Source organism: Ixodes scapularis, unplaced genomic scaffold (assembly GCF_016920785.2).
Source record: "Ixodes scapularis isolate PalLabHiFi unplaced genomic scaffold, ASM1692078v2 PGA_scaffold5__190_contigs__length_132052651, whole genome shotgun sequence".
In the NCBI taxonomy this organism is placed as follows: Eukaryota; Metazoa; Arthropoda; class Arachnida; order Ixodida; family Ixodidae; genus Ixodes; species Ixodes scapularis.
The window spans coordinates 126,298,174-126,319,289 of NW_024609880.1; the positions used below are offsets into that span (position 1 = coordinate 126,298,174).

A 21,116-nucleotide genomic window follows, 5' to 3' on the forward strand; every position below is an offset into this window, starting at 1 on the left:
GGCATTATGAGGCTATATCTGGCAGATATACCATATCAGGTTATATGTGGCCAATTTTTGATATGGCCATATCTGAAATCTTCAGATCTGGCCAGATATAAATTTTTTGTAAGGGATAGTTTCAATCGTTACCGTCCTTATTATAGTAAACGTCATTTTAAGAAAAGTTATAAGTTTCGTATTATACAGTTTAATAATTTACTATCCAGTAGAATGTTAATTTTATAAAGAGTGCACAAGCAATCAAATATGCTTTCTGCTTTGCATCCAGTGTTTTCCCAATGAAAGATGCAGCCTGCGCTAGCACACGTCCGCTAATCCTGGAATGTAGGTTTAGAAGAACGGTACAACACACATTATTTTTATCCACGCGCGACAGGTGGAAACACGAGAGAGAATATACGAAACGAAGGCTTCACACAAACAACCGCATTAGCGGAACAAGCTTGAATAGCCTCCTAACTGAGCACACCTGGAGTCACGGAGCCATGTTTATATTCACTTTGAGCAAGAGCCCCGTGATCGTTCGCACACATACGGTTAGTCGAGAAACACTCTGATTATTTGTTTTCTTATAAACCATGATTTGTGTATCCCCTCCAAGAATGAGATGTCACGTCGCATTTCAGGTAGAATTGTGTTTCATCTGTTCGAAGAAGAAAACAAAATATTAGAGCGGAAGCCAGCGATCTCATTGGCGCACGTGGTTCGTAGTCGACGCTGTGCCGTCCTCACAATTACGAAAACTAAGCACTGATATATCTCCGAGTTCAGCGTGCTTTTCTCTCTGTTGGTGAGCTTATATCGCCCAGAAGAGACGGTTTAAAGATCCATTCCACGAGTTCAAAAATATCCACAAACCTTGCTTTCAGGTAGGTCCTTATTTAATTATAAGCGACTGCGAAATTAGTTCGAGGATTTTCATTTCCTCTTGGTGAAGAATGTTCTAGACGCTGACAGTGTAAGAGACGCAGGGTGTGGAAAGTCCCGCGAGCACCTTATTATCATTTCGCAGCCGTTAAGGTTTTGGATATTACCTGGTAACAAATCAAAAGAACGAATTATGAAACAAAAGGCGGAAACATACTAAGCCATTGCCCGCGTCTCCTAAGTTGGCAGCAACTGTAATTTGATCTTCGTTCAACGCAATGATTGATGTTTGCTTCTATCACAACAGTGCGAGCCGAGATTTCCATCGAAGGCTATGCTACTGGTTCCCAAAACACACAGAATGTGGGCTACCGGGGTCAATATCGCACATTTTAAACCTTAATCGTGCTCTGAATTCGAAAGCATATGCATAACTTAATCATCGTTGTAACCCTTATAACGCGCTGTACAACGCAGAATTCATCGTGTGTTGTCGTTCTCTAAAGCTTTGTATAAATAATTTTATAAAAACTGAACGAGGTACGCTTCATTTATTTATAAAATTTTGAGGCGTAAAATTGTCCGCATAGCAAATTACTTTATAATAGTATTATACCCCTCAATATATAAAAACTCGAAGCGTAAAATATTCCGCATGGTATTATACGCGTAATATTGAAAAACTAGCTGACGGATAACAATCTCAACTTCCGTATATTATCCCGCGTTTAATGTTCTGTCCCGTTGAAGGGCGATGGCGATTGGAGAGGTTTTTGTGGCGTTTCTGATATCGACTGGAGCGCTAGGAACTGCACTGCTAAGTCCATTCCACCCCGGTCGTCGACATTCAAGTCCTGCCCTGCGTCAGAGCTGCCTACCAGACATCGCCAGGGTCGCAAAATCCGGTAAGTATGACGTGTGACTATTATTGGCAATTACATTTAGTCTACAAAAGGGTCCACAACTATGATAACGCATTGCTCTTCATTAAGCTTATGCACAGTAATGCTCATTACATCATATCGGGCAAGCCATGGGTAAAATAAAATATAAATGTGTAATTTAATAACTTCAAAACAGACCCCACAAAAAAGCATAAAACGATTTGCCCCCGAGTAAAGCGAAAGATCTCCTTTTGCATGCAAATTATTTAGAGCAGAATTTTTTTTTTCGGGATATCTCTTTCTGACAGCGAATTTTATGATTACTCTAATCGCTGAACGCAAGGTGTGGCGAGTCCCGAAGATTTTATTATTCCTACACAGTCGATGAGATTGTGGAATTAGCCAATAAAACGCCGAAAAGCAAATTCAGAAGTGTGGACGTACGTTTCTTCTGCTATCGGTAAGGGTACAGTTGGCGGGATCAAATCCCGGCCGTCGTGCCTTCAATTTCGCCGATACTTTTGCATTGGAGGCGCTACTCAGATACAAGCGCTACGTTACAAAACTCCAACGCGGGAATCTTTTAACGTTAAGTTTTCACGTTAACGTTACTCCGGCTCGCCCGTAAACAACAATATTGTTAAGTATTGTTTAAAAATAGAATTAAAAAAAGTAACATGGTGGGTGCCTTGGGAAAGCGACATCAATTTTTTGTGCAATCGAAGTGAATATTTTTTTCTTATTCTTTCAGTTACAAACTTTAAAGTGGACAACGTGGCCGATGAGGAATTGTTCCACTATGTCCCTCCTGTAGTGGCTTGCTTCGTGAATTCCTCGGCTTTCGAACGGGAACGCGCGGCACGTTACAGCATTGAGGGCATTCCCTGCCAAATGTGCACCCATATCGTCTACTCTTACTTCAGCGCGAACCCAAACACCGGGGAACTCATCAGCAACATAAGTATCTACATTGACGCTAACGGTGAGTTACCCCGGAGTTTATAACAAAACCGCGTTTTATATAAAACATGAATGCATGATGTTTTACGCTTTTAGCGATTTCGGGCGTATACTTTCAACAAATCACCCGTGAGTGCCTGCGGCTGCAATATCCAGAGGAAACTCGGTGAATCACGAGGATGATTCTTTTTTTTTTGTTTTAGGTATAGACTTGTTTTCAGACCATCATTCAGTGAGTTGCCTCTGGAGATTGCAGTGTTGGGTCTCTCGATTGATTTGCGGGAACGTATGTGCTCCAGATTTTTTAGAGTGCAGAGTGTAGATTTACTTAAAAAAAATAGTCCCCAAAAGTGTGGAACAAGCAACTTTTACGCCCTCAATCGGGTAAGGAAGGAAATGCTTTGCTTATTACCTCCTCGATGGAGACAGACACTAGCGCCCCCTATATGTCTCGAGAGCTTTGTTCACATTTCCTCAACCGAAAAATCGGCCAGCTAATCCGTTCTTTTTTTTTTTTTTAGTTCGTAGACGATAGGCAAGTGACGTATATATATTGTGCGCTTCTCACATTATGTAATAAAGAGGCATCTTATTTTCTAAATATGCTTAACACATCTTTATTTTAAAAAAAATCTGACCCATTATTATCACGCATAGCATTTTTCGGTAACAGGCTTTGAGAATTTTTTCTCGATGAAACAAATATATTTCTAAAAAGCGAAGGGATATGAGACCAAGTGAGGTTTCATAAAGCATATACTTAGCATACGTTTTATTCGTAACAACACGATCAGTAATCTTGATTTCCGTAAGGAAGTTTCTGGAGGGAAAAATAAGTATGCAGAGTAACGCTGAGAAATGATCAATTTCCTCGCGGTACAATTTGAGATCGAACGTCTGCGATTATAAGACCCTTCATCCTCTCTGACAGATACACAATGTCAAACTCGTCTTAGTTGTCTTAAGTTAGAGCTGTTCAAGACATTTCTTACAAAAATTCAGAAATGCCATACGCACTGCTCTTGCTGGGTGCATTGCTTTGTCAATGGGCACAAGTGCCATGCAATTTATTGCAGGATGACACCTATCACTCTTTTCTGGGGGTAAGGTTGGTGGGGTAAAACTACTTGGGTATTAAAATGCAGTACCACCCGCACGTTCCACTTGCAAAGTCGATGTTAGGAAAATATATGATCACTACTTACTGTGCTCTGCAAGGCACCATAGATGCAGGCACATCGGAGGGTGTTCAAAGGACATGCGAGTTGAATCTATAAAAAAAAAAAAGCAATGTACATATCTTCTTCGCTTCATTTTACTAATGGTCTTTCGGCACTTTTAACCTGGCGGTTTTTGTGCAGGTGACCTTAAAGAGCTGTACTGCCTAAAGAAGAAAGATTCAAAGTTGAAACTGCTTTTATCGTTTGACAACGGAAACGCTGCAGCAGATGTACCTACTACCTTCTTGTCAGACCGCACAAAGCGTAAGGCCTTTGTAGACAGTGTCGAGAGTAAGCTTCTCAAGTTCGGGTTTGACGGCCTGAACATTCACTGGGGAGCTAGGAAAGAGTGCGACCTTCTGAAGAAACTTTTAAAGGTGAGGAATGCATATTAGGCATTGCTCAGTTTCAAAAAATAATTAAGCGTATCTGGTAACAGTTCCCGAAGAGTTAGCATGCAAAGCTTCAATCGGGATTAACCCACTGGTACACATCACAGACAAACTTACGTATCAAGCTCGGGGTAGTGAGGGAGGGGGGGGGGGGTGTGGAGGTGGAAGGGCTCTACAAGGAATTGTAACGTCACAGAGATATGAGCTTGAGGGATGATTATGAAGGCCATTTCATCAAGCACGAAGCATTTCGTATATATAAAAATAAATGTATCCGTTATTTAAAGAAAAAATATGTCGCCCTTGGGATTTTGGGGAACGGTTCCCCTCTGCCCTCCTCCCCCTCTTAAATTTTCCTCTCGCACAGGAACCAAAACAGGCATATTTATCTGTATCATATGGTAATAAAACGGAATGAATTAGGATTGCCTTTCTGAATTAAGTTGTCAAAGCCATACGGGTACGCGTTGAAGCCTCGACCGTACAATAGTTTTTCTGAAAAGTATACAACGCTCACTTTGGGATAACACTTTCTTTGTGTGTGTCGGCTTTTATACTTTTAGGAATTGAAAAAATCATTTGACAAATATGATTTCCTGCTGACAATCACACTTCCGGCCTGCAGCTTGGATTGCGACCTATACAAAAAGAAAATAGCGAAGTAAGTATGTGTTTACTTTTTAAGAGATCCTCTAGGTTCAAGAATTTACAACAAGCACTGTCATCGTCACCCAATGTCCTTCCTCCTTTTTTTCTTCTCCTTTTCACCCATAAGAAACCATATGATATGTGTGTAGAGTGCGTTTCATATGTCAGGAAAAGTAAAAAATCTAGAGGTAGAAACCTGTATAGAAATATAAAACTTAACTCTACAACAAAAAATTCTTAAATTCAGAATTGACATCAAATTTTTCATGGTTGGCATTCAAGAATAGCATTATATGACGAACCGATAGTTCCAAAATAAAGACTTGTTAGGACGTGCTTAAAAATGCATACCTACTTATCTTGTGTTTAAACAACGGCAATACCAATACTCAGTTTCTAAATTTTATATCCGAGCTTAGAAGAGACTCTACAGAAACATATATATTTCTGGGTTCTTATGCATATTGCGTTCAGATAAGTGCCGAAAGATATTAGTATCTACACAAATTTTCACGAAGTTTCAGTAACTTCACGTTGCCACGCGCGGTTCTCTAACACTGCATAACTTTCGCCGACTAAGGGTCTTCTCAGTTGAACAGAGTCATCTCAGGATCTCCCAGTTCACACATACAGAATGTAAGATCACATGTAAATTAATAGCTAAAACATTTTAAATGAATGCCAGGAATCTCATTTCTTTTGTAAACTTTAAAAAACTGTGAAAAAAATATAATTTACATTTCCTTTTAAAATTATAATTTAAGTTGATTTTAGATTAATATTGTTTTCCAATACTCGTTTAGATGGAAACTTATCAAGAAATGAAATGAAAAACATATTTTTATTTACCATTTGTTTATCATTTGAAATCTTTCATGCGCATTTCTAGTAATAAGATCGAAAGAAATATATAAATCATGCTGGACATGAGTGGTCTTACAAGTACGGCCTCTGGGCACCACCGTTTTGTTGCTGGTGCTTGGAGATCTTCTTCAGACAGTCAGACCTTGCTGGGCGTGCCCGCGTTTGTCAGACTGCTGTGCCTCAACAAAGAAGGATGGATGTTTGTAAACCTGTTCGCGCTCCGGTCTCACTGGGTGAACTTGTTTTGCATTTGACCAGGCTGGTGGACTACGTGTTCCTTTCGACGTTCCACTATAAACCCGGTCACGTGGGCAAAGTAGACGTGCCCAGTCCGCCCTTCACGAGACATTTTGAAAAACCGGGCGGCGAAAACTCGGTGAGAATGCTGTACATTTTCATTGATCGTTAGTCCGGATTTCGAAGCTCTTTCTCAATCCGAAACTGAAATTTGCAAAAACAAAAATCCCTTTAATTTACGAGGGAGATGGTGTTAAAGAATAATGAAGTAGATTTTAAGGAATAAAAAATCACAACATACCATGCATGTATTCGTATACAAGACAAATCGGCCCGTGAAAAAGAGTGGGTAGACCTCGATGCTATATGCCGCGAGGTCTCCCCACTATTTTTTTTTTCATTCATCCAATAAGAGCTCGGCATTGTGACATCATCGCATCCCTTGTGCAAAAAGCAGACGAACCTGCGCTTCAAATACACTGACAGCTTAGGAAACGAAGGGCGTGGATTGGTATGTTCACGCTTAATTCTTGCTTCTTGCCTCTTCGTTCGGCGATCGTTCAGCTTCAGGCGTGTCCTTGAGAAGAAACAAAAACACCCAAGCCATACGCTCGCTTCAGTGAGATGCTCTGTTATTCTAGAGCGCAGCTCTTAGGCGCCCGTTTCCGGCTTGAGGGGCGTCGGCGTCGGCGTAACCACGCGGCGCATTATGGGAAGTTTCCCATAATGCACCGCGCCGAAACTTCACGAGTGACGTTTCTGCACGCGCGCGGTGCATTATCGGAAACGTCCCTTAATGCATTGCACCGAAACGTCACTCGTGACGTTTCGGTGGAAGTAACGCGCACGGTGCATTATCAGAAACGTCCCATAATGCACTGCACCGAAACGTCACTCGTGACGTTTCGGTGGAAGTCACGTGTCGAAACGTCACGTGACGTTTCGGCCCGCGTCGAAACGTCGGGTGACGACGCGCGTTTCGCGCGTGAAAGAAGGAGGAGTGGATGAGGAGGGTGTACGGATGAGAAGGAAAGGCATACCCTCGCCTCAGTACCCTTCCCTCCTCCTCCTCAAGAGCTGCGCTCTAATTCGGCGTTACAGAGAATTTTAAACGTCTTTAATTTTTATTCGAGAGATCTTATCTCGACATTCTGCACGATTGACCGCCACGTTGTTTTCAGGAGGACTGCTTGGGCAAATGGGTCACTCAAAGCCTTCCCACTCACAAACTGGTTTTTGGACTGTCCCTTCTGGGCGCGTCATACACCCTAGCTGACCCCAACAAGCACGAACTTCTCAGCGACGCCAGCTCAGCCAACCCGTTAGGAAAACCAGGAGAGTTCACAAAGACGCCTGGAAAACTGGGATATTTCGAGGCGAGTAGTTTCAACTCGTCAAATTGATATTCTTTTAACGCGAGAGCGTTAAGGAGCTGGAGTCGCAGAAAAGCCGGCGTCGGTGGCGTGCGCTACAATCCAGGATTGGTCAATAGGGTTATGACGTCACGTCATGACGGCCACGTCACCTCGCGCTGGAATTTCAAACAACCCACAACGCTCACGTAAAACGTGACGTCATGCGCGGAATGAAAGTGATTAAACGTAACATGTAATGTGAATTAAAGGTCGCCACATGTCTCAAATGATTTCACTTTATAAAGTAATTCATTAGGTGGGATTCGAACCCACGACCCTTGTGTTGCAAGCTAGACAGGCTACTGACTGACTATACTTCGTTTCAGCTTCGGTCCGAGCGCGGCCGATGTTAAGAGCCGAAGGGCCAATCAAACACCGCAAAAAGCGCAGCGTCATGGCGTGCTCTCTGCGCTTGATAAGACTAGCCGGCGGAGGAGCACGCACAAAGAGACGGCAAATACCGGCTGGTCCTATCAACTGCAGAGAGCACGCCATGACGCTGCACTTTTTGCGCTGTTTGATTGACCCTTCGGCTCATAACATCGGCCGCGCTCGGACCGAAGCTGAAACGAAGTATAGGCCACGCTAGGAACGCTTGCACGGCATGGGATCGAGCGTGAATGTAATTGTTTACACCCAAGCCCGTGAAGCCGAAGTGAGGTGACAGCAGCGATAGGACGATCCGGAGATACGATAGAGTCTCCGAGCATGAGAAGCGAATGAGAGGGCGGTGCGAACGGGGCCCGATAACGCTATCGCGTTCCACTATTGAAAGCAAAGCTTAAACGTCCTCCAAGTTCTTCCCTCACTCTAAAAAAAGTATGTGCGTCTACTTTCACGCACAACACTCGGAGAACCAATCAGCGCAATTTACGGAGGCAGCTCAGCAAATGACGATGCCGAAAAATCTGCTTAGACCAAAAAACGCGGACTGAGTTGCGACATTAAGCAATGCAAAACGTCACCTTTGCATTGCTTAATGTCACAACTCAGACTGCGTTTTTTGGTCTAAACATATGTTTCCGCATCGTCACTGACTGAGCAGCCTCCGTAGGTTGCGCTGATTGGCTCTCCGAGTATTGTGCGTGAAAGTAGACGCACAGACTTTTTTGTAGAGTGTTTTTTGTTTTTGTATTGCCGTTTTAGAGCGCAGTTTTTAGGCGCTCGTTTCCGGGTTTAGCGGCGTCCGCGTCCTCGTCAGCGTAACAGCGCTAGGTTTAGCGGCAAGATTGACGTCACGTGACCTCAACACCAATTCAATTCCCCACTAAATTTAGCGGGGAATTGAATTGGTGTTGAGGTCACATGACGTCAACTTTTCCGCTAAATGTAGCGCAGAAACTGGATTTGGTCATAGGTGACGTGAAAGTCATGTGACGTCATTTTCCCCGCTAAATTTCACGTAGAGACTGAATTGGACGAGGAAAAGAAAGAGGAGAGAAAGAGGAGGAGGATAGGAGGAGGGACATACCCTTCCCTTCGTACTCTCCCCCTCCTCCTCAAGAGCTGCGCTCTAATTTTGCATTACAGAAATTTCTAAACGTCTTCCATTTTTTTATAAATTATTTTATTTTATGAAGTTGTTGAAACATTCAACCTGTATTGATGTAAAAACAGCATTACGCGTGTTTATTCAGGTTGGTAAATCTCTGATGGTAGATCTGTTCTATGTCGTACGCAGCACGTTCAAATACACCCTTACCTACGTTCCCTGCATAAAAACACACATATGTTGTTGTTTTTTCCGTCAACAGATTTGTTCGTACATCAAGAAGGAAAACTACACGCTTGACTGGTCGCGTCCCAGTTATGCTCCCTTCGCATACAAAGGCGATCAGTGGGTCGGCTTCGACGACGAGTGGAGCTTTCGCCGGAGGGTAACGTATTGCTAGAATGGCGTACTACGTTGAATACCGAACTGCAAAACAAACCTTTGTTTTAGGGATATTTAAAATTGTGCTCTTCTTGCGACCGAGCGTTTCATTTTTCTTTTGTTTTTTCAGATTAAACAAAAAAAAAGTTAAAACATCAATGTGTCTATTTAGAAATGCGTTTGAAGCTTAGGAAATGGGTTGCATGTCCCAAACGGGCTCTATTTGGAATAATGTGTTGCCCACCATATCACCAAAATGCTGCCCATGTCTTTAAATCGGCTGATAACACGAGCGGGTATTTGCCATCCAGATGGAAATCAGCAGTTTGCTTTGATGCACGGCCTACCTAGAGAAGCGGGCTCAGAGGTTCGTCACCTATGTGTGAGATAAAGTTAATTGCAATAAGAGAACCCGCAAACATAATTTTCGAAGGTTCCATTTCAAAGAAATCTAGGAAATGTCGGCCTTTGTGCCACCCGAACCTTGTTACTTCTTATTAGGAGACTACATAAACCCCTCACTATGTGCGTAGCAGGGGATTTTAAAGTGGCGTCATCAAGACTTGCCATTCGCATTTCTTTACATTTTTCCCTCCAGAATTAGATCACATTGCACAAAAAAAAAAAAAACGCCATAACTTAAAAAAAGAAGTATATTAAATATCATCGAATGTATTAACTGCTTTAGTGTTTTTGAACATTGAAACATTGAAAAACGAACAGTAACAATGTTGAAGACTAGTTTCTTGTTGACAAGGGTGTTTATCAGTTTATTTGAACGATCTGACAAGTTCATGAAAGCTTTTAAATGACATAGTTTTAATATTAATGGCCCCTGCCTACTCGATTATTTCACTTCACAGGCGATTAAGTAGCGTGAAAAAGATAAATAAGGTTAAAAACAAATTATCATGTTACGTGTTATTGTTTCCAAGCTTTCATTAGTAGGCGTACTAATTAATAATACATGTACCGATAGGCCCTGCGCTTATTTCTGGTGAAAAGTCTCTGATACAAAAGAAGGCTATTAAAGCAGTCGAAAAAGTATTGTTTTTCAGGAATTGCTCATTAACCTGCGTTCCCACCGGCGAATATCACAACACTCGTTGAATTCTAGAGTTAGCTTGCTCTACAACAACATATTATATTCTAAGAAAAAAGAAAAAGGTTGCCGCCAACTTTATTTGCGTACACCAGTACTGAATGATGACATAATGATTTCTAGCCTCGGTGCCTCAAAAAAGGCATCTTACCTTATAATTTTGCTTTCTATCCTCTCCATTACACGCTAAAATTACTAACAGTAAGTGGACAGTTTTAGTGAACCATACGCTAAAGCTTTACTTATGCAAAGAAATTGCGGGTCGGGAGTGAGCATGCGCAGAACGCAATAGAAGGGCTAGAGTATTGCGTCCGCGCATAACGCTGGGGATTTTGCGTTGCGGGCTAGCGGGCTTTGCGGGAAGTTCTCGATAAATCTCGAATTCAGCGAGAGCACCAGTTTCAAGATGGCGGTTACTTCAACCGGCGCAGCAAGGGTACAGTGTACTAGAATACGGGGTTGTGTTTAGACCGGCGCGGCTCGGCCATGGAAGCTTGTGAGGCTGCGCCTGTAGAGAACAGTGGACAGGGCAATAGAAAGTCGCTGCAGCCCGCACACGCGTGCAGCCGCGCATGCTCGGGCACGCGCAGCACGCGCACAACCACCACCATACTGATTCTACTGCCGATGCGTCTGTGTCGACACCTATTGCGATCTACACCACACGCCTCACGCTAGCCGCTCCGATCCCACCACTATCCTGTATCCTAGAGTACACTGTAGCAAGGGTACGCAAGGGCGACGTGGAGTTCGCTAAGTTCAGTGTTACGTGACATTGCGTGATGTTCAGCTCGGCAATTCTATCCGGGGCCTGCCGGGGTTGAGACACATCGCCGCGCAGCTGCAGGAGCGTATAGTGAAATAGTTCACAGCTCGCAATATGCGTGAACGCTGCGATCTGTTCAACGTTAAGCCAGCTAAGCCTCTTCGCGCAGTTCATCGCCGACGAACAAACGACTCCTAAAAAAATCGCCAAAGTTGCCGATGTGCACTGGACATCAGTAGCTCATGGATTTCATCCCGCGAAAGCACTGATAAAAGGTTATGTTTCCACGAGACGATTGACAGAGGCACCGTGGTCAAATTCGGCCACGCACGCGTACTCGAAGCCATCGTACCTTGCAGAAAGGCGTGCTTGACCAGGCAGCTGCGGATTGCTTTAACTTGAAATAAAATGATTGGAAACGTTTTAGCTTTTAATATTTCTTCTAAGAAGCATAATGGCGCTTTAAGCACGCAGAATGCTATGGATGTGGAAAATTTAAAGGGATTGTCCGATCAAAACCGGAAGTACTTAAGTTTTTGCTCTCGTTACGTCGAGGGAGCCTTCATATAAACAAACGTTAGTTTTATTTTGATATATGATGCCCCAAAATAAATAAACGTTTCATGAACTTGTGTACGAAACTGCACCCCGAATTTCGTCAGTGTCAGTGGCTGACATCCGTGCCCGCTGCGTGACGTCACATAACGCGAAGGATCGTACGCTGCTAAAATACATTTCTTGTAATGCAGTTTACAAGCGTGTGCGAAAAATTCGCGTCTTTTAGCAAGATATTACTCGAAACAGCCGTTAGCTTCAAACAAACGTGTGCCGTTTTACTCATGCTGAACTGCGAGGGCCACCGATCGGACAAGCAGCGCTTGCAAACAGGAACACGTGGATTTCGCCTCTGAAGCGGCATCTGGGACCACGAAGCGGTATCTGGGACCACGAAGTGGCATCTGGAACCACGAAGCGGCATCTGGTACCACGAAGCGGCATCTGGGACCACGAAGTGGCATCTGGGACCACGAAGCGGCATCTGGGACCACGAAGCGGCATCTGGAACCATGAAGCGGCATCTGGAACCATGAAGCGGCATCTGGTACCACGAAGTGGCATCTGGAATCACGAAGCGGCATCTGGGACTACGAAGCGGCATCTTGGACCACGAAGCGGCATCTGGGACCACGAAGCGGCATCTTGGACCACGAAGCGGCATCTGCGACCACGAAGCGGCATCTGGGACCACGAAGCGGCATCTGGGACCACAAAGCGGGATCTGGGACCACGAAGCGGCATCTGGTACCACGAAGCGGCATCTTGGACCACGAAGCGGCATCTGGGACCACGAAGCGGCATCTGGGACTACGAAGCGGCATCTTGGACCACGAAGCGGCATCTGGGACCACGAAGCGGCATCTTGGACCACGAAGCGGCATCTGGGACCACGAAGCGGCATCTGGGACTACGAAGCGGCATCTTGGACCACGAAGCGGCATCTGGGACCACGAAGCGGCATCTGGGACTACGAAGCGGCATCTTGGACCACGAAGCGGCATCTGGGACCACGAAGCGGCATCTGGGACCACGAAGCGGCATCTGGGACCACGAAGCGGCATCTGGGACCACGAAGCGAATCTGGTACTACGAAGCGGCATCTGGAACCACGAAGCGGCATCTTGGACCACGAAGCGGCATCTGGGACCACGAAGCGGCATCTGGGACCACGAAGCGGCATCTGGGACCACGAAGCGGCATCTGGGACGACGAAGCGGCATCTTGGACCACGAAGCGGCATCTGGGACCACGAAGCGGCATCTTGGACCACGAAGCGGTATCTGGTACCACGAAGCGGCATCTGGGACCACGAAGCGGCATCTTGGACCACGAAGCGGCATCTGGGACCACGAAGCGGCATCTGGGACCACGAAGCGGCATCTGGGCCCACGAAGCGGCATCTGGGACCACGAAGCGGCATCTGGGACCACGAAGCGGCATCTTGGACCACGAAGCGGCATCTGGGACCACGAAGCGGCATCTGGGACTACGAAGCGGCATCTTGGACCACGAAGCGGCATCTGGGACCACGAAGCGGCATCTGGGACCACGAAGCGGCATCTGGGACCACGAAGCGGCATCTGGGACCACGAAGCGGCATCTGGTACCACGAAGCGGCGTCTGGTACCACGAAGCGGCATCTGGGATCACGAAGCGGCATCTGGTACCACGAAGCGGCATCTGGGACCACGAAGCGGTATCTGGTACCACGAAGCGGCATCTGGTACCACGAAGCGGCATCTGGGACCACGAAGCGGCATCTGGGACCACGAAGTGGCATCTGGGACCACATATCGGCGGATCCACTGGATCGGTGATGCGGCTGCGAGTCGCTCCCTCGGAGGCGATGCCCGCGGGTCGAAGGCAAACGGTGAATCGTTCAAAACGAATGTAACATTTTTAGATCATCGCTTGACTTGGACGAGCTTGGTGAATCGTAGCGACGCTCCCTTTTCACACATGGGTCAAACAGAATCGGGTCGCATGCGTATCAAATATAGCTTTTGTCATCGTTTTAAGATGGCTTAGGTGTTGGTTTTGGTTTCGCTGCTTAATCAAACCGATTGATCCGATTTGGGCGAGGAGTGGGTGGACGTAGTTGAATATCGTTGGCACAGCATCACACCTCAACTTAGGAGCCTTCTGCCCGTTCAGAGTTCAGCTCGTGGCTCTCTTCCACGAAATGATTGCTCCGTAAGCGGGATCTCGATCTTGACAGGAACCCAGTGCTCCCTACGCACGGCGACGATCCATTTTGCTCGTCGCCGCACGTCTCGCGGTTGGGTACCACAACCCGGTGGTTGTGGTACCAAACAGCGCAACAAAAATCTCACCCATTCACGAAACAAGTCAAGCTCAGCAACAAAAATGAGGCACGCTGGGGCCGAGAGCTTGTCAAGCCGTCTATCGAGGCTTTTATTCTCGGTCCCATCATTACCTGCAATGGCGAATGAAAATGAACTGTTTATCATAATAATAATAATAATAATAATAATAATATAATAATAATAATAATTATTATTATTAATATTATTATTATTATCATTATTATTTTTATTCACGCGCTGGCAAACGACGAGATGGAAATGCTCGCTTTGCGTTATGTGACGTCAGAGCTTCGATGTTGCCAACGAAAGCACCGATTACGCTAGTAAGCAATTGGAGCAGTTTACTATTCACTTAATAACGCACACGGGCATATACGATTGATATTGCGAGGACGATGCGTTTCGAGGCATTAACATTGATATTCAATTGTTTTCTCGAACACAGAATTTGACCGGACAATCCTTCAACCATGATCAAGCGAGGTGTTCACTCGGCAACGTGACACACAGCTAAAATTGGTTTGAGTAGGTCGTTTTTAGGGTATTCGATTCTATTGCGTATTGTGCACGTAAGATCCAGCAACGCTAAACTAAAACTGTCGATTAATTCATATCCGGAGTTTGTTGCCTCCCCTCTCATACTCATTAAATACTTGTACTTGTAATCAGCAATGTTTCTCGCTGAATGTTGAATCAGAGTTTTGCGGAGGTGCCGCTTGTCGTACCTACATCTTTCTGCCACCCATTATCGTGAACTCTCGTGCTTCTTGCAGATATCGTTCGTCAAGGGAAACCGACTGGGAGGCGTGTTTCTGTGGTCCCTCGACTTGGACGACTACAGGGGCGATTGCGGCCCCAAGTATCCCATGTTGACGGCCATCGACACCCTACTGGGGGACTACGACGTCTCGACATTTGTCTTCAAGGAGAACTGCTATAATTTCGACATAAACTTATTAACACCAGAGAAATGTACCGTCGGAAGCGCATTTCCAAAAGAGAACCCGAAGGACTGCGGAGCGTAAAGTATCGTTTTGCCTCTCTCATTCGAAACAGGCAACGCACTCTAAAAAAATGCCTGTGCGTCTGCTTTCCCGCACACCACTTGGAGAGCCAATCAGCGCAACTCACGGAGGTAGCTCAGCGAATGACGATGCCGAAACATATGTTTAGACCAAAAAACTCAGACTGAGTTGTGACATTAAGCAATGCAAGCGTGACGTTTTGCATTGCTTAATATCACAACTCAAACAGCGTTTTTTCGTCTGAACATTTGTTTCGGCATCGTCATTCGCTGAGCTGCCTCCGTAAGTTGCGGTGATTGGCTCTCCAAGTGGTGTGCGGGAAAGCAGACGCACGGTCATTTTTTAGAGTGCGATACACTTCAAGAAATGCCTGCGCGTCTACTTACCCGCAAATCACTCAAAGAGCCAATCTCTGCGATCTACGTAATCAGCTGAGCGAATGATGAGGCGGAACGTCCGTTTAGACATGAAAATGAAGTCTGTGCTGTGATATTACGCAATGCAAAGCGTCATGCTTGCATTGCGTGATGCTGCAGCGCAGACTTCATTTTGGGGTCTAAGCGGATGTTCCGCCTCATCATTCGCTCAGCTGACTTCGTAGATCGCAGAGATTGGCTCTTTGAGTGATTTGTGGGTAACTAGACGCGCAGGTATTTCTTAGGGTGTACTGCATAGAGTCAGCGACAGTTTAAGAAACGCAAGAGGGTTCCGAGCATCTGATTATTGCACTGCAGCCAATGAGCTTGGGGCGTTAGCCGATACGAACGCCAAGGGACGAACCAAGAAGCGTGAATATTTTAAGCCACGCGCTCCGTTTCTCAGGCTGTCCAGGACTGTAAAAGAAAGCGCTTACCCGTCAACGGTGTCAATAACACACATGACCGGGCAGCCAAAACTTAAAACAGACGAAAAAAATTTAATGCATAAGGTTATAGATGCGAATAACCTCGCATGTGCAATAACCTACCACGCAACCCCAGTTCACAAAGCGTTATTACAAAACGCCGTTCAATTTCGAGCACTGTTCTGGTGAGTCTGAAAATATTCTGCCCGATGTCGCATCCTAGGCTGAAAAAGAGTATTTTGTTGTGTTATAGAAGCTGTACATTTTAATTTTTTAGGCGCACAAATCTTTATATATCTAGAAAATTCATTTGAACAAATTCGAACGTCTAATTTATATAGGTTTGATGTAGATAAACGCCCAATTAGCAGCACTGAGGATCGAGTTTAAGATTGAAGTATTTCCAAAACTGTTATTTCCTTAATATCCGAGCGTCTATTTTTTGCAATTGCAATTTTGAAACAAAGTTAACTGTCAATCAACTTTTATTGCTAACAGGACTACCAGAAAGGTTTTAAACAGCAATTCTTAGTAAATTTATTATTCCCCCCGAGTCCCGTTATGCTTTGAATGACGATTGATGTAAAATTCACTTGAGTAAAAGCGCTCATGACAGTGTTTGAGGAGGCTGTCATTGTACAATCTAACAGCATTACACTGCCCTTTTCCCTATCAGATTCTACGTGTGCAATAACGGAGAAACACAACAGCGCCGGTGCAAGCCAGGAAATGTGTGGAACACACAGTCCCACAATTGCGTCGCGCCAAACGAGGCAGATCGAGAGTATTGTGCTTAACGTTGGGCTCAGATTCGCGGGTCAAGAATGAGTTCACCTTGTCGAGCAATAAAGCACTACAGCAACAACAAAAATATAGCGTCTCTGGGTCGTTGATTCGTTTATATATTTTTTTATAAAGCAAGCTGCTCAGAACCGTAAGTATTATGTTGAATAACGGCGGAAGCGGAGCTGATGCTCATCAATACCTAATAAGCTCCCACTTAGTGAAGCCTGCGGAAGATGTAGATTTTCCAGAAACAGCATAGAAATGTAGACATTCTCAGCGCATTTCGGTTATCTTAAAATTATAGGTTTTAATTCACATGACATTAAACTAAGCCTTACATTCATCATTTTTCATACAACAAAGCTACTAAGTGGCAGTTTACAATACTTCAGGGTTTCATGCTTCACAGAAGAAAAAATAAAAACGAACACGTTTAGCACAACGATTGTACAAACTGTAGTTTCGGCAGTTTTGTCAACATCACTCCGCAAGTAATGTATGTTGTTGGGTAAATTTATATCGTCCCACAAACATGTTGCTAAAATACTCCTTGCTTTGATTTCTCAGTGGCCTGCTCAAACTAAGAAACAATTTAAACCAATATTTTAAGTATAAAGTACAATAATAAAAATTTATAACTGAGATGATTCAAAAAGTTTGCTTTTCTAGGATATAATTGGAACATGGAACCCTTATTGCCAAAGAGAAGTATATAACGCCGTTTTAGGCACTCTAAAACTCCTCTAGGCTTCATTTTTTTTGTCATAAGATCTAGGAAGCTACTACTTTCTTTTTAATCAGGCAACCTTTTCTTGGGAGCCATTTCAGCAAGGTCATGTGAGTATATCAGTACAGAGCATAAATAAAAAAACACCGCCGAGTTGCATAACTCTACTAGAGAGATTTCCGACAAAAATTCCCCAAAATACGCACAACCTTAACTTTCTAAGACAAACGAGAAAATATAATTATACTGCACAATGTAATATTTGATCGAAACATTAGGCAAAGATTTACATTCATAAAAAACGTGGAGTGTTTATTTCCTAATGAGCACGACATTTAGTGTATCTACTATATCCCCGGAATACAAATTTCAAACTGTAGAACTCCACGTGTGGTTTACTTCTTAACGCGTTAATTCGTCGACCATTATAAATATATACGAACTAGAACTTCCTTCAGTATCAGTCAGACATTTCACCTAAATGGCGCACTATAGCTGGTGCCTTCAAAATGGGTAGAGGTAATCAAATGCGTAGTGTTGAAACTAAGCATGATAAAATTTGATGAAGAATGGTAAAATGTAAGACTTAGAATACAGAAGACGTTAGTCTTTAGCGAACACGTGAGAATACCTTCTGCATCAGTTAATTTAGCACCATTTTTTATCAATGCTGAACCTTTATTTATTCATTCATTTACCCTAAAGGCCGTTTCGGGCATTACATAGGGATATTATTTGACGGGTTCTTGCAACCTCAGAATGAAATCTGCGCTGTGGCATTACGCAATGCAACCATGACGCTTTGCGTTTCCTAATGCCACAGAGCAGACTTCAATTTTTAGGTCTAAACGGATGTTCCGCCTCATCATTCGCTGAGCTGATTTTGTAGATTGCAGAGATTGGCTCTTTGAGCGTTTTGCGGGTAAGTAGACGCGCAGGCATTTTTTAGAGTGTATATTTTGGGGCCATTCTAATTTCTACCTAATATAAGTAATTTACAATAACATGATGTTTCCATGTAAATGTGGTCGTATTAGGAAGTTTGGATTCTAGTTTAATATTACCACTTGTAAGATATTCCTATATGACTAATTGTCGCATTTTTATTTGCATGGCTAACGAAAGTCTGTAAACCCAATTTTTTTAGCAATCTGGCGTCTTCCAGCATACAAACTAATTTAATCATATTTATTAAAATATAAGCACGTAGTACTTTATTGCCCGAAACTGTCAAGTTCTATCATAACTTTTTAAAAAATTCATAAAAGGAAAGTACAATACGTGACATTTATGCAGCGATGCTTAAGCCTCCTCAAAAATTGGGCAAGGAGTGAAGAAATGTATTGCATTCTCGAGTTGTTCAACGAGTTGTGATGCAACTCGTTTAAAATTGTGACCCAAGTTGGGTTGCTCTCAGAAATAAGTAATTGTAAAGTAATTGCATTTTTTAAAGTAATTTGTAATTCAAATTAATTTTTTTCGCGTAGTAGTAATTGTAATTGTACTAAAAGTATTGTTGAAGCAAAGTAATTGTAATGGTAATTAAATTGCATTTGGGAAGTAATTTTCCCATGTATGGCAGAGAGGCAATGGCGTGGGTTTTTGAAAGAGGTTTATAGAGCGGCGTGCCGATCATTAACATATGTCATAGCTGTTGTTATAATTAAGACGATAACTAATCCTGCTCCGCGCTATCCTAAGCTACGCTCGCAATGTTTCCAAGACTCTTCCGATTAATATTTTCTAGCCTCCAATGCTTTGAATACCATTAAGTATTCAAAGCACGATGCAGTACCAATACCGAAAGAATACGCGAAAGAGCGGTGGGAATTCCAAGATTCCAAGACGAGTCTCTGTCGGTGATTGGTTGATTAATTGGTGGGTTGCACATAAAGTACGACAAAAAATATAACGGCACTTTAACGTCCGCCTATGTCCACGGGTTTTGAGGCATTGCCAACTAAAAAAAAAAAATGCACCACCGTCAATGAAGACGAAAACACAACGGCCATCGCCACAGTCACACCTAAAGAAGAGCGGACTTGGCCTCGAAACGTTGGGTTGCCAGTTAGGGCTGGGTTGGGCGTCCTCCTTTTAACGCGAAAGCCTTAAGGAGCTCGTGTCGAGGAAAGCCGGCGTCGGTGGCGTTGTGACGGGAAAATCCGATTGGTCGATAGAGTCATGACGTCACTGCCACATGACCTCGTGCGGGAATTTCAAACAACCCAAACTTTCACGTGAATGATCATGCGTGGAATGAAAGGGATGAAAGCGTCCCAGGTAATGCGAATTAAAGGTAGCCGCATGTTTCAAAATATTTTACTTTATAAAGTAATTTTATTAGCTTAAAGGAAAATATAAGAACTCTAGGCGTGATTCGAACCCACAAACCCTTCGGTTGCGAGCCATACACGCTACTGATTAGGCCAGGTGCTCCGCAGTTCCTGCTCACTGGCAGGGAGAGCACGAGAAGCGAATGAGAAGGTGATGCGAGCGCGTTCCACTCTTTTTTAATTATTGCACCCAAGCAGACTGATCACAGATATCCACGTCCAAGCTTGGGATTGTCGTTGGTTAGGTTGTAGTGTGTTTTTTTTTCTTCCTTATTCGTTCAAAACTTGTAGTCTGCTACCCAAGTCTGCTGTGTGACCCTTCTAAAAGGATGTACGTACAGCCATGTTTTGCGTGCTTTCAATGGTTTTTTAAACTTTCCGCTCCCCCAAACATTAAATAAAACCGCTTCTCTGTTCGTAAAAAAACTTTGTGTGCCATCTAAAATAGCACTGTATGCGTAAACGAAAACAAATAAACACCAAGTTATTGTGATTTCTAGGAGTAACCAATAAGTGTGAAATTCGAATCAATATTTAAATTTTCAAGTCAAGGACAAGGATGTGGAATGTACCGAAATAGTTCGATTGCCAATTCGTTTGGTCACGTGATTCCGCATTTATGAAACGCACTATTAAGTTCTCACTCGACGCACTCAAAATCCTGAAAGGGTCAGTTCTCGTTAAAGTATAAACCGACACTGTGTTTTACTTATTTTGTTCCAGAAGAAGATTACCGAAAAGAAAGTTTGGATGGTTAGCAATCGCGGTCGTCACCCAAGTCCACGTCCACACAGCTGTGCGCACCTGAATGGAATGTTTGATTGGAGTATGGGGCTCTGAGCGTCTGCAACCCATAATTCGCCCCGAAAAAGCACAAGTACCAACTTTTTCTGAGCCCAATACTAGGAACCGACGCAAGCTTTATCCGTGGTACACTTTCTCAACGTCAGATAAGGACAAAAGGGCAGGCTTAACTCAATCCTCAAGTTCTGGGCTTTACCGCACCGGCTGGGTTTCCGCATTGAACTGCGAGCGTTCGAAAAAAGAAAAAAAGAAGAGAACTGACCTTCGCAGAGGCTCGCCGCAGTCACAAAAGACCGCAGTTGATAATATGGCGCGGACGTGAGGCCGTTCGACCAGCGTTTTGCACGGTGAGGTGGTGTTTTTTGTACAGTTTTTATCTTTTTCCTCGATCTCCTGTTCCAAACCAAATTATTGTACCTTCCTAAAAAATAATTATTGGTATTGTCTTGACACAAACAACTTAAGAGGGCGTGTCAAGCCC

At 43.9% G+C, this 21,116-nt stretch overlaps 1 protein-coding gene across 1 annotated transcript; it reads left to right on the forward strand.

Moving 5' to 3' along the window:
- Nucleotides 1-1,781: 1,781 nt before the first annotated feature.
- LOC121838235 (endochitinase-like) lies at nucleotides 1,782-15,141 on the forward strand. The gene is made up of 7 exons (XM_042294338.1): nucleotides 1,782-1,896; nucleotides 2,506-2,736; nucleotides 4,076-4,311; nucleotides 4,890-4,987; nucleotides 6,097-6,214; nucleotides 7,257-7,451; nucleotides 14,890-15,141. The coding sequence occupies exons 1-7, from the start codon at nucleotides 1,782-1,784 to the stop codon at nucleotides 15,139-15,141; spliced, it is 1,245 nt and encodes a 414-aa protein (XP_042150272.1).
- The last annotated feature ends 5,975 nt before the right edge of the window (nucleotides 15,142-21,116 follow it).

Excerpts from the sequence above, each read along its gene's own strand:
- LOC121838235 (XM_042294338.1), top strand. The coding sequence starts at position 1,782 with ATGACGTGTGACTATTATTGGCAATTACATTTAGTCTACAAAAGGGTC. Across the intron at positions 4,312-4,889 it reads TTCTGAAGAAACTTTTAAAG|GAATTGAAAAAATCATTTGA; the intron begins GTGAGGAATGCA and ends TTATACTTTTAG. Across the intron at positions 7,452-14,889 it reads GAAAACTGGGATATTTCGAG|ATATCGTTCGTCAAGGGAAA; the intron begins GCGAGTAGTTTC and ends TGCTTCTTGCAG.